The sequence below is a fragment of the Psammomys obesus genome, unplaced genomic scaffold (genome assembly GCF_907164565.1).
Source record: "Psammomys obesus unplaced genomic scaffold, mPsaObe1.curated_primary_1811, whole genome shotgun sequence".
NCBI lineage: Eukaryota > Metazoa > Chordata > Mammalia > Rodentia > Muridae > Psammomys > Psammomys obesus.
Genome location: NW_026585698.1, coordinates 146,153 through 162,753, shown reverse-complemented (window position 1 = coordinate 162,753; position 16,601 = coordinate 146,153). Strand labels below are relative to the sequence as shown.

Here is a 16,601-nt window from a genome sequence, read left to right as displayed (position 1 = left end):
GGGCTTTACCCACTAGTGCCCAGTTATTTATTCATAGGCTCACGGAATTCTGTTTTTTGTTGTTGTTGTTGTTGTTTTATTTTTGTTTTTAATTTATGTGGAGTTTTATTTGTTTTTGCTTGGTTTGTATTGTTTTGTTTGTTTGGGTTTTCATTTGTGTTTTTTTAAATTTTCTATTTTTTTTATTTTTTAATGTTTTAGCTTTTTGAGACAGGATGTTGCTATGTAGCTCAGGCTGGCCTCAAGATTCCTCTACCTCAGCCTATTGAATGCGAGGATTACAGGAGCGCACTGTCATGCCCCCCCTTAGATTCCTAGGCTGTCCTCCCAGCCCTCATAGGCATCTCTCCTCTCCATGTTCTTGTCATCACTTAGAGTTTGCTCAGCTCTGTTCTTTCCTGGCCTGACTGTGGAGTACCCACCCCCACCCTTTCTGACTTCCTTCAGCCACAACACCAGATCTGACCAGTTAATTTCTTACCTAAGTTCTCCTGCCCTCTCTCTCTCTCTCTCTCTCTCTCTCTATATATATATATATATATATATATATATATATATATATATACTCATGAGCTCACAATAGCCATGGCCTTCCTATGTAAATGGAATAGCCTTGAACTACTAATTCTTCTACCTCTTCCTCTGAGTGCTGGAATTACATGTATGCACCATCATACCCAGTTTATGCCGTGCTTGAGTCAGACACTGGGATTCATACATTCTAGGAGTATATTCTACCAACTGAGGGGTATCTCAACCCCCAGGGGTTCTTCTTTCACTCTATTTTCAGTGCATTGGATCCAGGGCCTCAGACATGCTAGGCAAGCGTTCGTCACTAAGCTATATCACTACCTTTCTTTCTTTTTCTTTCTTTCTTTCTTTCAACTTTTCAGTAACTTTCACAGGAGACCCTTGAACTTATTCTCACAGCCTCTCAAATATCTGAGATTGTAAACCTGTCCAACTAGGCCCTCCCCCTGTGACTGAGTCCCTTATATAGGACAAATGTGAAAAGACTTTGTTTACTGCACTGTCACCTGAGAGACAGACCTGCGAGCAAGCACTGTCTGAATAGAGTGGTCGAGGTCACTGTGAGAAGGACAAGGAGAATGCTGAATTCCTGTGGCCCCTGGACGAAGGACAGAGGACAGAGCTAGTACAGTGTCAGGGATCAGGGTAGTGGGACCAATTGGTAGCCATGAATTGTGGGTGCTATAGGCAGCCTGTCAAAGGTTCTATGAGCACGTCTGCTTGGGCTACCTAGGTAAGGAAGGCTACCTCAAAAGGAGGAGAGTGTGTCCTGTTATTATTAGGTGACCTTATATAGGCTTGGTGTGGCTGAAGCTAGCAAAAGACCTGGCATGAGAACCCCAGAAACTGCCAAGACATAAGTCAGTTCCCTGAGTGTGAACCTGACCTTGGAACCCCATCTAGTGAGACAGCTCTATGTCCTTCTTGGTGATAGAATGCGTATTCTCTTTTGCCAGAGGGTAGCCAAGACAATAGAGATGAGGTAGACACTAAGATTATCTTCTCACCTCAGCCACCCTCCACAGAGGTGGGGCCCTACCCTGTCCTTCCCCTGACACACACCCCAGCACTGAACATTGTAGGTTTGCACCACAGGAAGACACATGCATTGCCCAAGCTGTGGGCCTGGCCTAGTAACCTCAAACCCTCCTAAAAGGGCAGGCTGTGGGGGTCTGGCTTCAGCTCAGAAGCCAAGGAAATAAAAGCAAGAAGGCTGCAGGGGAGAGGGTCTGTTCAAGAACCCCACCCTCCAGCCCCAGCATCCTAAGTGATTATCAGACTCTCAGGAAATCTTCTAGGAGTGTGGGACAATGGGACAGTGGCCATGAGAAGGCTGGACTCCAACCGTTCCTTACAGCTGGTCCTCTTGTCCCTTAGTGATGGCTACAGGGACTGGGGCAGGGCAAGGCTCAAGCTGACCTTCTGGAGGAGGAATGTAAATGTTCATAGCTATAATCAGGACTATGCAGAACACAAGGGGACTGTGTTGGTCTTCCTTGACTTTTTTTGTGTTGTCACATAGCACCATGTGTTATGGAGAAAGATGTAAAAACCCGCCTGAACTGCAAAGGGCACAGGAAAGATCTTGAAAGTATTTTCTGCCTGGAAGGAATGCTAAAGCCGTTCTAGTGTCTAATCTATTCCAAACTCAGTAAGATGTCTTTCTCTACCCTAGTGAGAAATGTTAGCATACTGCCTTCTCCTCCTTGAGTGCTTACTATCATTTTTCATTTATCTATTTACTCTGTGTGTGTATTTATACCTATGTAGATTCTTGCATGCCACAGCAAGCATGAGGAGGTCAGAAGACAACTAGCAGAAGTTGGTTTTTCTCCTTCCACCATGTAGGTCCCAGGTATTGATCTCAGGCCTTAAGGTTTGGTGACAAGTGCCTTTACTAGTTGAGTCACCTGGCTGTCCCCCGGTCCTTGCTACCTTACTAAAGATTCTTAGGGACTCTAAGATCCAAAGAAGTGTGTGTCTCATGATGGGGTTCTATAAAAATTGCTTTTGTTTGCCTGATTTAATTGCCATCTACATGCCTTACTGCCTCCGTCTGCTAACCTAGGCCTAGTCCTAGAAGCTTCTAGACTCCATATGATCTAATCTAGGCCTAGGATGTTTTCATCCTCTGAGACTTATTGCTGAACAAGCTCATGATTTCTGGTCATTTCTGAGCTCATCGCTGGCTGGTTCATCTTAGCTGTTCAGGCTTAAAATCCTCTCCCTGATGATTTATTTAATCTGGCTTTTCTCTCAGCCTCTAAATTGCTCTGCTTGGCCTCAAACTACTCCAAAAATATGTTCTAATCTTCTGGATCCTTCTCACTCTCTAGCTCATTCTGTCTTTACCTGTTTCTGTAAAACTCTCCCAGTAAAACTGCCTCCTTTCCCTCATTCTCTGTGCTGCTCCCTTAAGTAGCTTGCCTCTCCTTTCTGTTCTCTTGAGAGTTGTCGTATCTTATTCTGTCAAATATTGCTCTGATTCTTCACTTTTCTGCCACTCAATTACACATCATTTTTAAACATGAGTGCTTTCTTCTACAAACTGACTTTACCTTCATCGTTTGGGATTAAAGGTGTGTGCCATGCCTGGACCTGTTAGCACTACTTTTTAACTCTTCTTATTTTGGTTTCTTATACCTCTACCTGCCTTCCACCACCCCAAAACACTAAGTAGAAGAGAAAGACGATTAGTGGGGAGAGGGGTTATAGACCTCTTCAGACTACTTCTAGCTTCATCAGGTTCTTTGGAGCAAAACCAATCTCAGTCTTTAGGATATCTGGTGTCACGAAACCCTGCTTTTAAAGTCAAAGTCTGGCATTTCCAGATAGCCTCTGAGATTGGTCTGTGATGATGGACTTTCATTCTCAGCAGGGAGCCCTCTTCTCTGCCTGATCTGGGGAGCCTGAAACCCCATATCCTCTACCTGAGGCATGTCATGTAGTCCTCAGGGAAAATTACAGGTTCAACTCCTTTTCTCCTGGTAAAACATGTTCAGCAAGCAGCTGGGGATTCCTGGAAATACCTCACCCTAAACTAAGGAGATCTTTGATTTCAGCGAATGACCTTTAATTGTACCTGAAGATTCTCCCCTACCCATAGGATAATTAAGTACTATATTCTCCTTCTTGTGATAGGACCATGCTACTGCATGTAAGTAAGGTACTGTATCACCACGTGTGAATCAGGTAGCCCTAGCACCTCTGGCCCCATTGAATCAAACACATCCACCCTCAAAACCCCTCCCACTGCCTAAGGTTTAAGAATCCCTGATTTCACTTGAAATAAAGGTACTGCTTGATACCATTAGCTTTCCACCATGACTTCCTGAGCCTCCATTATTCTGGAAAAGAGAGGGCCCCTTTCTCCCTGGAAATTCACCACTGAACTCCCCAGGCTTGGCTGGAGCCTGCCCTACCACCACAAGCTCAGTGTTGACCACTGGTGAAGCTCCCACAGGGCCTGGACCTGCCTTCCAGCCCTTCAGGACTGTACCTCACCAGACCTGACTTCCAGCCTGTTGGGACTGAGCCTGGCCAGGCCCGTGTTTTGGCTGCAAGCCAACCATGCATGGGCTTTGGCCTTCATCCCTACTGTCAATACAGCAGCTTAGCCATAGGGCTGTTAACACTTCAGTATCGTCACAAGCTTTTAGAATACCCTAGTCTCCACTGCCATGTGGTACCAGTAATCTCATTTTAAAAGAGCTAACTGTAACACCCAATGCAAAACTCATTTCCACCACCCACCCCACCCTGTGTGACAAGGAGCCTCACCTAGCACAGCAGCCTCACCCTAAAGTGCTCTAGCCATTCCAGAGAAAAATGGAAACTCTGGTCTCAAGGTTCCTCTGTTCTTCATCTGGAAGCTGATAGCCATGTCCAAGTCTACCAACAGATGAGCAATGGCAATTCAGCAGTCCAGCTAACCAGCAAACCAGTAAACAGCAAACACAGTAGCAGGATACACCAGCAGCCTTCTTTCCACTCATCTCCTTGACACTCCCCCCCCCCCCTTTCTCTGTCTGGGCTCTGTCTGATATTTATACCCTCTCTGAGTCCTCAGATTTTTACTAACTGTAGCTGGTAAAGATCATGCCCCTGAACAAAGCAATGATAGTTAACAGCTATGGATAAACTAAGACAGACCCATATCCCACACTTGGGATTACAACAAAAACTTGCTTACATAACTGAATTTTTAAAGAAACCAAATCTTTATCCATTGATGTGATGGTCCTTTATAACTGCAGTCCTGCATCATCTGTCTTTAACAACAGTCCATTTCAGCATCAAGGTTTTCCAATCTGCCAGTCTGACAGGAATTTCAAGCTTGCATCTGGTTGCAGGAGTGTTAGGATTGATTGGTGATGTCTGCCATGAGCATAGACATGAAAATAGTGATATATGTCTCAACCTGGCCCCAAACAGGTACCTGGCTTGGTTTTAACAAAGCCTCTACAGGTTCTCCTACCAGCCTGTGACTTTCTCCCCAACCCATTCTCTCTTCTTTTCTTCCCTATACTGAGCACACTGAGTGAGTTTAACGACACCCCCCCACAAACAAACAAACAAAACCCCACAGCAGTCTGGATCCATCTTGATCCCTCTGACCCCCTGACCAAGGCACCTGACCATGTTCTTTACTCCAGGCCACCACCCACGTGTATGTGACTATAGTGGACGAGAATGATAACGCTCCAGTGTTCCAGCAGCCACATTATGAGGTGGTTCTGGATGAAGGCCCGGATACAGTCAACGCCAGCCTTATCACCATCCAAGCACTGGATCTGGATGAGGGGCCGAATGGCACTGTCGCCTATGACATTGTGGCAGGCAACATCGTCAATACCTTCCGAATCAACAGGCACACGGTCAGCAGCTGGGGGCAGGGTCCAGGAGGGGGCATAGCCTCTCCAGGGCTTGATGGGAAGCTTGGTGATACTATAGGGCATAAAGCACAAACATAGAGCCCAGAAGTAAACTGGAATACCCAGTGTTGGGTTAGGGGGTAGAAAGATAGGACCTCTCTGCCTTCAGTAATGCTGTAATTGATTACTGATGTCTGTTATGGACACAGACAACAATTGTAGCTAGGATGTTAGAGTCTAGTTGGTATATCATCAAATGGCCCATCACTCATCATCCTCTCCCCTTGTACTCTCTGTATTCACAGGGTGTCATTACAGCTGCCAAGGAGCTAGACTATGAGATCAGTCATGGCCGCTACACCCTGATTGTCACTGCCACAGACCAGTGTCCTATATCGTCTCACCGCCTCTCCTCTACTACCACGGTATGTAATGGAATGCATCCCCAGTGTGGAGGGTGAGGGAGCACACAGAGGACTCAGGAGGCCCCATGGTGGAAGGGGAAGGAAAATAAATGCCTGCTGGCAGGAAATGCCTGAAGGTGAGCGCTCCTGTTCATCTCTGCAGCTCATCCAGACTTGCTGTGTTGCTATGAGGGAGTCACTGTGACTGTGTCTAACAGATGAGTGAAAACACCTTCCTTCTTCCCCTTCATGGGAAAAGCATGCCCTCTGGTCAAACTAGCAATGATTTAGATCCTAGCCCTTTTACTTCCTGGCTGTGGTGACTCTGGGAAAATCACTTAACCTCCCTGAATTTTGGTTTCCTAATGAATGAAAGCTATGTTTCAGGATACAGGAGGAGCAAATGGGACTACATACAATGACCAGAGTATAGGGATGAGTAGGCTGTGCCCATAAAGACACACAGAAAGTAGAGACTCAGAATTACAAGTTCAAGAGCAGCTAAGGCTATGTAGAAAGACCCTATCTCAAAGGTGGGGGAGGGGAGGCTAGGGTGAAGGTCAATGGTACAGTGCTTGCCTACAGTGGGCAAGGTCATGAGTTCAATTCCCGGAAACACACAAACACACAAAGGTGGGGGGACTTGGACCAGAGCTCACACACATGCACAGCTTAAATGCCCTCCCACAGCGTGGCACTCCTCCGCACACTCCCCTTAGCCCATGAGTACCAGCATCAGACATAGTAGAAGGTCCAGTTGCTGAGGTTCTCCAGGCAACTGGGGCCGATCCTGGCTAAGCTGTTCACTGCCTCAGGTGCTTGTGAATGTGAATGACATCAATGACAACGTGCCCACTTTCCCTCGGGACTATGAAGGACCATTTGACATCACCGAGGGCCAGCCAGGGCCCAGAGTATGGACATTCCTGGCCCACGACCGGGACTCTGGTCCCAATGGGCAGGTGGAGTACAGCGTTGTGGATGGAGACCCACTGGGTGAGTGGGGCCTGTGCTGTGCAGTGTGGCGGGCATGACCAGGGGCCTCTCTTCACCTGCTCAGGACTGGGGCAAGGGAGGTCTCCGTACAGTCCATTCACTCCTGTGTGACCTTGCCCTCTATCATGAACCTCAGTCCCACATGCCTTTATCCCAGGGGAGGATGCCATGGCATCTGAGACATAGGCTGGTGGCCTTGGAGGGTGGAAACATCCATCTTATCCTTGAAAATGTATTCAGCTGGTGGAAGGCAAGCATCCCTTGCCACAAGTATCTCAGTACCCTAGGACCTAAGTCACACATTTGGGGAACACTGGGCTCCTGTGAACACCTCAGAGTCACCCAACAAAAGCCTATACAGTTGGCCAGGGTGGCCCACACCTTTCATTCCAGCACTCAGGAGGTAGAGGGAGGTGGATCAGTATGAGTTCAAGGATAGCCACTGCTACCCAGTGAGGTGTCTTTAAAAAGCAAAAAGATGAGACAGCCTACATGGCCTCTAAATTGGCTCATAGGCTAGAGGTGGGAGGCTTGAAAAAAACCACTCTCAAGACACTTTGTTAGCTAGAACAGGAATTTTAAGGGGTTAGCGAATCCATCAAGAGACATGCATGGGAAGGACGGCCTTCAAAAGGCTGTAATGGAGAAGTAGCAGCTACTGTGGCAGCCACTAGTCACCCACAAGGCCTCTGGGGTGCCAGGCCTCCCTGTTCTTAAGAACAAAAGCAGACGTCGAGTATTTGTAAATTACCTCGATCACTCCATGACTATTCATAAAGACCTACTATGTGCTGGTCAGATGCCAAGGGATGCAGATAAGAAATGAGCCGAGGGGACAAACGGGGACCAGGTGTTCACAGACAATAGCAAGCACAAAGGTCCTGAGACCCCAGCGTGCCCGCTACGAGAACACAATCACAAAAGGCCTGGTGTCTGGTGTGGCTTGAGCAACAGATGGGGGAGAAAAAGGATGCCAGCAAGAGGCCTTGGTATTTAGTGAGGCGGTCACCTTGGTGCTTTGAGCAAGGGAGCAACATGACTTGACTCAGGTTTACTCTCTTTCTCTTCCTCTCTCTTCTCCCCTACCCCAATCCCACCCCTTAGATTCATCTTAGAAACTGAAAAGTAGACAAAAACTCTGGCTCAAACTTGTTTTTGGTCTTTTGGTCTTTTTTTTTTTTTTTTTTTTAAATCTGCAGTTAAAGGGACACACCCAAGCCATGAAGCACAAAGGTTACTAATGCCTGACTCTGCAGGGCCAGGTTACTGGCCCCAATCTCTAGCCAGAGTGTTTGTGCTAGGTGCTCACATGACCTCCCTGATTCCATCTTTTCATCCAAAATTCCCCAAGCCCAGGAACTACTGTGAAGTCCTTAAGACCTTGGTCAAGACATGTCCCTCCTATGCTCAAAGCTGACCCCAACCCCTATGTGTCTACCTTACTCTGGGAATGCTGAGTCCTTTTAATGGTCCTCAGATGAAAATCATCTCTTCCACCTTGCTCTTTTTCTCAAATCCTCACTAGTCTTTCTACAACTCCTTGAGCCTACTGGGTGCTCAGACCTCAGGGCCTTTGTACTGGCAATCCCCAACAATTCTTGTGGGAAAACAAATAAGCCCGAGAAACATGCCATCCGTCCTTGAGCTGAGCTTTGACCACCACTCCTGCCTCCTTCTCAGAACCTCCCAGCTACCCCTTCTGGCCAAGCCATCCTGGGATCCCTTCCCAGTACTACACTTTCCATGTGAGGTCTCAGTGCCCCAGAGGGCACCTGGGCTCTTCTTTAGGATGTCCTCTCCCATATTAAGAGTTGTTTTGTTACCAGCCCAGCCTGAGGGGATGCCTAACCATGAGACCATTTTCCAGATGGGACAATCAAAGCAAGGCTTGGGAAGAATCTGGCTATAGGCCAAACACAACTGGGCAGAAGGTTGTGACCTCCTGTCTCTAGGTGTGTGGGGTGGGGAGATCAGGCATTCCACCCAGGGCAAGTCCCTGAGAAGAGTAATCTATCACTGAGGGGTGGGGAGGTGCAGGGTTCCACTACCACTCCAGGCCTGCTTCCCCAAGCCTTCCAGAGTAATCAGGTCTTCCTTGCCTTTGCCAGTGTGGAAGGGGGTCATTTGCCAGCACATAGCTAGGTGTCAACAGGGCTGGGAAACGCCAAGAAAGGGAATCCCCATGCTTTGGAGGCCTTGGAGCCTAGGACATAGGAAATCCTCCTTCTACAACTTCCTTACTCCTAAACAGGGAGGGGCCAGGGAGCTTAGGGAGCCTGGGAGTGGAAGAGCTGGTGGGAAATCCCAGCTGCAGGTGGGCGTGGAGGCTGTTGTGGCAGAAGCTGGGCACCAGGGTTAGTGTCCTGGGATGTGGGAGACAGACAACAAAAGCCACCAGGATGCCTGGGCCTCTAGCTTTGTCAAGCCCCCGTGCTGTGTGCTCCACTCTGGGCCTGAGCCCCAAGTACCAAGAAGAACAGAAAAGGCCAATTGATTATTCCTACTTGTATTCCAGTACTTAGGAGGGCGAGGCAGGAGGATTGTGGTAAATTCCAGGCCAATGTGGGCTATAAGATGAGATTCTATCTCAAGAAAAAGAGGATGGGAAGGTGGGTATCTTTCTCCCCTGCTCTGTTCCTGGAAGAATTGCAGAGCTGAAGTGACCCCTCACGTTTCTGTTGATTGCCAGAGCCACAGCCCCTTCTCCGTCATCCACAGAGGCTCCCGCTTGCTTCTCCAGCCCCCTCATCCCTCACATCCTGTCCTCTCTCTCTCTTAAGCCCTGAGGAGTGTTATCTGGGAAGCCTCTGAACCCCTGGGGATTCAATCCTCAGTTCTGCCAATTTACACGCTGGAAGTGTAGGGGACACTGTTCTCTGGTTCCTAGCTTCATTTTCCTAAGGGCCACAGGGCAGACCAGAGTGTGTGACCCTGAGGGTCTTGCTTTAGACGCTTGCACTTGTGTCAGTGTTAGACACTAAATAGGGCACTGGTCTTAGATCTCAGCAGGGTCCAGAGGTGATGTGAGCCTCAAAGGAAAGAAAACGGATTACCATAGGCCTAGAAGATTCGGTCTGGGCCTGATCAGGGTCCCTCATCCTACTATCTTGCTGCCAGGAGCTCACAATATAACCCCTCCTTTATGGCAGAGATGGTCCTAAAGCACGGTCATTTCTCACAAGACTTCCTATGGCGGTATGGGCTGAGCAGGCTAGAGACAGCAGGCTGAGATCTGCACCCAATGATTCCAGGTTCTTATCTCTATTAGACAAAGAACTCAGAGATGAGATAAAGGAATCGGGAGAGGTTTTCCCTTTGTGTGTGTGTGTGTGTGTGTGTGTGTGTGCGCGCGCTGTGTGTGTATGTATGTGTTTGGGTATGTTGTGTGGTATGTGTGTTTGTACCTGTATATGTATGTATATGGGGTGTGTGTGTGTGTGTGTGTGTGGTGTGTGCATGTATATGTGTGTTTGGGTATGTGTGTACGTATGTGCATGTGTATTGACTGTGTGTCTGTGTGTAAAAACGTGCACAGGCATGTAGAAGCCTGCAGTCAGCGTCAGGAGTCATCCTCCAGCACTCTTCCACCTTATTAATCGAGGCCGGAACTGCTCTCCAGCTTGTTCTGGGATCTCCTGCCTCTGTCTTCTGAGGCTGGAATTACAGGTGGGACCACATGACCTTCTGGCCTTTCTGAGGGTTTCTGGGGATCCAAACTCTGCTCCTCATGCTTGCATGGCAAGTGCTTCGTCTTCTCAGCCATGTCCCTACCCCAAGGGAGGAAGGGTCATCACCAGGAGAAAACACATATCAAAAGGAAATACGGGCATCTAGGGAAAGGCAAGCAAACAGCAGTTATGGCAAGCTGCTGCTGTTATTCATACAAAGCACAGGAGAGGTGCTTTACTTTGGTCATGGTGATGGCGGCCAGCCTAGACAGTGGCATGATGCTCTGCTGTGACATGGCCCAGTGGTTGTCTCAGCCTCTAAACACCATGCAACTCCTTTGAGATTTTTTTCTACCTGTCTAGAACAAGCTTTCCAAAGTGCCTGATACCTTTGTTAGTAGGTTTCTGATCACAAGTGGTCAGGATGAATGTGTTGTATAAGAAGGGGCCCATAAGCCAGGAGTGATGGCACATTTCTGGAATCCCACACTTGGTGCATGGAGGCATAAGGCATAAGGCTCAGGCATTCAGGAGCAGCCTGGGCTACATGAAACTATGCTTCAACACAAACAAAAACAAAGATATCCCACCCCTACTTTTCATCACACTTGGATCAGCCTCTGGTCAGCACGAGCCCAGGAGGGAAGCTGATTGGTCAAAAAAACTGCATACCCATGTGGGTATCAGGGCCACTCTCCCATTATGCCCAGAAAGGGCCCCGGGAGGACATGTGTCTCAGCTGCCCTGGTCTTCATGGAGAGGGCTGGCTGGAGGAAAGGAACTCTCAGTGGGAACCAGCTAACACCTGTTCTGGTGGCTCCCAGGGGAGTTTGTGATCTCTCCAGTGGAGGGTGTGCTGAGGGTTCGAAAGGATGTTGAACTGGACCGGGAGACCATTGCTTTCTACAACCTGACCATCTGTGCCCGGGACAGGGGTGTGCCGCCACTCAGCTCCACGGTGAGTCTGGCCCAGCTCCATGGCTTCCGTCAAGGTGTACCCTGAACACCTTCAAACACTGTCACTCTTGGCCCAGAGAAACCAGAGGTACCTTTCTGGAACGTAGCCTTGAGGACCTTGGCTCTCCAGGGTACTTCCCTTATAATACCCTCTCAAGAGGCCGTTTTTCCTTCTAGACCTCTGCCCCTGATCCAGACCTGTCACTCTGTACACTTTCTCCCCCGCCTTTGTCATCCCCCCACACTTGATTTTTCTTCCTTCCTCTTCCTCTTCCTCCACAACCTTCCTCTCTCAATGCCCTTACTACCTTTGGTCTGTCTAGCCCCTCCTCCTCTTTGGTCACATCCACCCCTGGCTCTCCCTCCCCCAGATGCTGGTGGGGATCCGAGTGCTGGACATCAACGACAATGACCCAGTGCTGTTGAATCTTCCCATGAACATCACCATCAGTGAGAACAGCCCAATATCCAGCTCTGTCACCCATGTCCTAGCCAGTGATGCAGACAGCGGCTGCAATGCCCTCCTCACCTTCAACATCACGGCTGGCAACAGGGAGCGGGCCTTCTTCATCAATGCCACGGTAGGTTTGTCCAGGGCCCCCAAGTCCTTACTACCAGAAGCTCATTGAGGAGCTCCAGGTTCCAGAATGGAGCAGAGACTTCCTAGAGGCAGTGAAGAAACTGGACCCCAGAGCATGAATGGCAGCAGTTCTAAAGTTAATGGGGAATCCAGCTCCTGGCCAGTCTTGGGGAGGCTGAGCAGGAGGATTGCTGTGAGTTCAAGGTTAGTCTGGAATTGATACCAACTCCTAACCAAAAAGCAAGTGTAAGCTGGGTGCACTGTTGTGTCTATAATTCTAGCACTGGAAAAGCAGCACCAAGAAGATTAGGAGTTCAGGGTCCTCCTGGTTCCATAGTGAGTTCGAAGCCAGTCCATGCTATAAGAGACCCTTGTCTAAAAAGGTAAAGCAACAAAGTATAATGAAAAATCTGCTCAAAATAAACCAGCTCCTAGAGCCAAAGCAGGAATTCCAGCCAGCAGGGGCACTCCATCAGCGTTTATCGAACAGCTGAAGGGAGGCAATAGAAGCAACTGAATTGGCCACAGCTTCATCAGTCAGCCACTCATTTGGTTATAGCTGCATTAATTAGCACTGGGAAGGGCCTCCTGAGTCAACCACAGCATGGCTTCCCTGACCCAGCGCTGCTGACGTGGATTGTGGTGCACAGTTCAAGAACCTAGTCCCAGTCAGTAGGCCCTTTTGATTTTGTTGGACGGTTATTTTCTGATGTCCATCAACCACCCCTGCAACCCTCCTCCACTCCAAGGCCTCTCCTGGGTACTCTAAACTGTAAGATGGCTTGAGCCATACTGAAGTGCACCTGAATTTCTTTCCTGGCCTACTAGAATGTCTATAGACTGTTGACATCCAGAGTCCTCCAACGTGTCCCCTCTTTTGGGGTTGGGCAGAATTTGGTATCGTTGAGTTACCCTTACCCTGGAAAGATCCTAGTGGCTTCCTTTGACTTTTATCTCTTAGGCTCTTTGGGGGAGGTACTCCCAGCCACCTGGGAACTGTGGGCAGAGCATGGGTAATGGGGTGGTGGGGGATGCCTGCTAATGTAACCAGCCAGACACATCCCAGACAGGGGTCGTCACCGTCAACCGGCCCCTGGACCGAGAGCACATCCCAGAGTACAGGCTGACAGTCTCCGTAAAGGACAACCCAGAGAACCCACGCATAGCCAGGAAGGTGAGGCTGGGGGCGGGGGGGGGGGGAGAGGGGGGGAAAGCAAGGGGGAAGGTGGGGGGAGGGGGTGTGGGGGGAGAGTAGGGGAGAGGTGAAAGGCATGGGGGAGATCAGGCCAAGTGTGTGTGAGAGAGAGAGTTGTGAGAGTGAGAATAAATACACACTCCTCCCTTGGTGATGGGGTGGCAGTCTGCCACAGGCTTAGGAGCACACATCTGCCTTGGCAAATGCTGACTTCAGTTCTGTCAATAGGATGTGCTAGAGCCAGTTCATTTTTCCCCGCCTCCCTTTTCTTTTTCACAAACTTGTATCCCTAAGTCAGTACTGAGCCTGGCCCAGGGCCAACAACACTTCCTTAGTAAGCCACAGATGTGTGTGCGTACATGGGACTCAGACCTGAACTTAGAGGTCCTGAAGGGGGAGGATGGTCCTTCAAACATTAAATGCTCAGGTTCTTTAGTGAAAGGCTGTGGGTGCTGTCTGATAGTCCCTTTCCGGTTAGAATTGCTTTGATCTTACCACCCCTGCTGTTGGGGTAGGAACCTTTGCCTGTGTCCTCAGAGCTGTTCCTGACTAGCTAAGTGGCTCTGTTGGTACACTGCTTCCTCAGTTTCCCCATCTGAGCACTAGCAATTTATCAGTGGCTACACCCATGAGGAAAACTACAGCCTCACTTCTAGCAATAGTCCCTCATGAGCCCCTCTCATTTTCGATGAAAAGCTTGATTTTATCGTGAAGGGATGTAGATCTTGTCAAATCCTTAGCTGTTGAGAAAACCATATGATTTCAGTTTCTGAGTTCATTTATGTGGTGAATTACATTTGTTAGTTAATGTATGTTGAGCTATCTCTGTAATGAAATTAACTTGATCATGCTGATCATTTTGATGTGTCTTTTATTTAGGCTTGCCAGTGTTTTGAGGAGAATTTTTACATCTATATTCAATGAGGAGATTGATTTGTAGTTTGTTGTTGTTGAACTTGGTTCCCTGTTGGCACAGAAAGGAGGCCCAGTGGCAGCCATCTCTACTGTAAATTCTATATACTGCACAGAAGTGCTGAAGGTTGATCTGCCATATCCACAGTGTCTGCAGTAGTGGCAACTGTGTTGGTTATGGTGATGGGAGTTGATTGGGCAGTAAACAGGTGGACCACGGGGACAGGAAAATCAGCTGTCAGAGTGATAAACTATTCCCGTTCCTTTATTTTCCTAATATAATGAGTCACTTGTCCGTCATGGCTCCTAAGGTGCCATCTTACCCAGAAGTCAATCATAGGAATTTGAGGCAAAGGTTATGCTCTCTGCTTTCTCACCCTAGTGTCACAGAGTTTTATTTAGGGTCTCTAAGAGGATAGATGGTCTGACGTGCAGCTTTGTATGAGAGCAAGGCTGAACTTGGACCAACAGCAATCCTGTGTGAAGGTCTGAAATCTGGGACTCATCCTCTAGTCTAAAACCCTCCATCCACAGGCAGTGTGGTGTGGCTGAGTACACCTCTCACCCACTCAGCATTCCCATTATGATTCTTGCTGAAGCCAAGCAAGGTGGCACATGCCTGTAATCCCAGCACTCAGGAGGCAGAGGCAGGCGGATCTCTGTGAGTTCGAGGCCAGCCTTGTCTACAAAGTGAGTCCAGGACAGCCAAGGCTACATAGAGAAGCCCTGTCTCAAAAAACAAAAAGCAAAAACAAACAAAAAACATACAAACAAACAAAAAATTCTTGTTCATCAGAAAGGGAAGTGCAGATCAGCCAATCAGGGGATAGGGATAGAAGCTTGCCAAGATCACCCAGTGAGCAGCCAGCAGAGGAGGCACTTGAACTCTAGATCCCTGCTTTAGACTTTTCAACTTCCCATGTCCTAGCATGATCCCTTTCTATAGCACAGTATACTTCTATCTTAGGGTTTCTCATTGCTGTGGAAAGACACCATGACCAAGGCAAAATTTCATTGGGGCTGGCTTACAGTTTCAAAGGTTTAGTCCATTATCATCATGGCGGGAAGCATAATAGCGTGCAGGCAGGCATGGTGCTGGAGAAGGAGCTGAGAGTTCTTGATCCAAAGGCAGCAACAGGGGAATGTGCCACACTTGGCCAAGCCTGAGCACTAGAAGGCCTCAAAGTGCATCCCTGTAGTGACACAGCTCCTCCAACAAGGCCACACCTCCTAACAGTGCCATTCCCTATGGGCCAAGCGTTCAGACACACTGTTCTATGGGGGCCAAACCTATTTAAACTACCACACATCCCTCTCCCTGTTCTGCCCACCACAGGATTTTGACTTACTGCTGGTCTCTCTGGCTGATGAGAATGACAATCACCCCCTCTTCACTGAAGGCACATACCAGGCAGAGGTGATGGAGAACTCTCCTGCTGGTAGGTGCTCAGCCCATCCAGGGACTCCTACTGGACACCACTGGAGCATTGGATGCTGAGGATGTGTTGTGTGCCTGGTAGACATGGAACGCAGGGGCACAGAAGGGTGCCAGAGGAGAGGGTGCAGCTCCAAGGCTTGGGGGCTGGGATAGGCTAGGGCTGCTAAAGAGGCCACAGGTCTGTCTGCTTAAGAGAGGTAAGAGTAGTCATGGATATTGATCATCCTGAGGTGATCTGGAAGCAGCTCCACTGTCCCCCAAAAGGGGAATTCAAGGTGAAAAGAGTGTGCAGGACAGAGATGAGCCCACCTTCCCTGCTCCTCGGCCCTGTAGGGTAGAAATCCTGGGGTCTGCCATGAGAAGTGGGGATTGAGGACCCTGGATAGCCAGCTAGTACACAGCACTAGTTAGTCTTCTCTCCCTTCAATGCCTCCAAGAGGTCCCCTCACACTTCTCAACCTCCATCCCAAGTCTCCAGACCTTGACTTTGAATCAGAAAGAGATAAGGGAGATAGTACTGTCTCTGGACTCTATGTAGACTTGACTTATAAATCTGCTGGTGCGCACGTGCATGCATTCGCCGGTAAACTGCCACATCAGCGCATGTGTACGCACATACATGTTGAAATGTGGATGTCCCTGTGATGTTCTAGTGGCAGGTGCACCTGCCAACAGAGACACATAGGGGCCCAAACAGAGGGCGTCCAATGCTTGAATGTGTCCTGTGTGCATGAAATCACTACCACGTCGATTCAGAGGCTTATGTGTGTGTATATGACATGCACAGTCAGACTTTATAATAGAACAGTGTCTGCATGCATATGGACAGACAAGACCCACACATGGAGGGGACACCAGGGAACCCCCTAGATCCTCCAGTGGAGTGGCCAGCCTCAAAGGCTGCTGGGAAACAGGCATGGCTCCAGGCCGGCCAGAGGGGCTTGCTCACCACTCTTGTGTTTTCTCCCCAGCAGAGCTTTGAGGCCACTCCCAGGCATCTGTGTTCAGTCTGCCAAGGCTGCCGCAGGCCCACCACAGGGCCCCCC

The 16,601-nt window shown here is 48.9% G+C and overlaps 1 protein-coding gene across 1 annotated transcript in view; it reads left to right on the top strand.

The window, feature by feature from the left end:
• Cdh23 (cadherin related 23) overlaps positions 1–16,601 on the top strand; it is a 349,868-nt gene that overhangs the window by 324,873 nt on the left and 8,394 nt on the right. Inside the window, exons 39-45 of the mRNA XM_055598837.1 lie at positions 5,187–5,408; positions 5,711–5,830; positions 6,625–6,805; positions 11,298–11,431; positions 11,802–12,011; positions 13,077–13,184; positions 15,454–15,534. Of these exons, the coding sequence (XP_055454812.1) occupies positions 5,187–5,408; positions 5,711–5,830; positions 6,625–6,805; positions 11,298–11,431; positions 11,802–12,011; positions 13,077–13,184; positions 15,454–15,534 (1,056 nt within the window). The remainder of the gene's footprint in view (positions 1–5,186; positions 5,409–5,710; positions 5,831–6,624; positions 6,806–11,297; positions 11,432–11,801; positions 12,012–13,076; positions 13,185–15,453; positions 15,535–16,601) is intronic.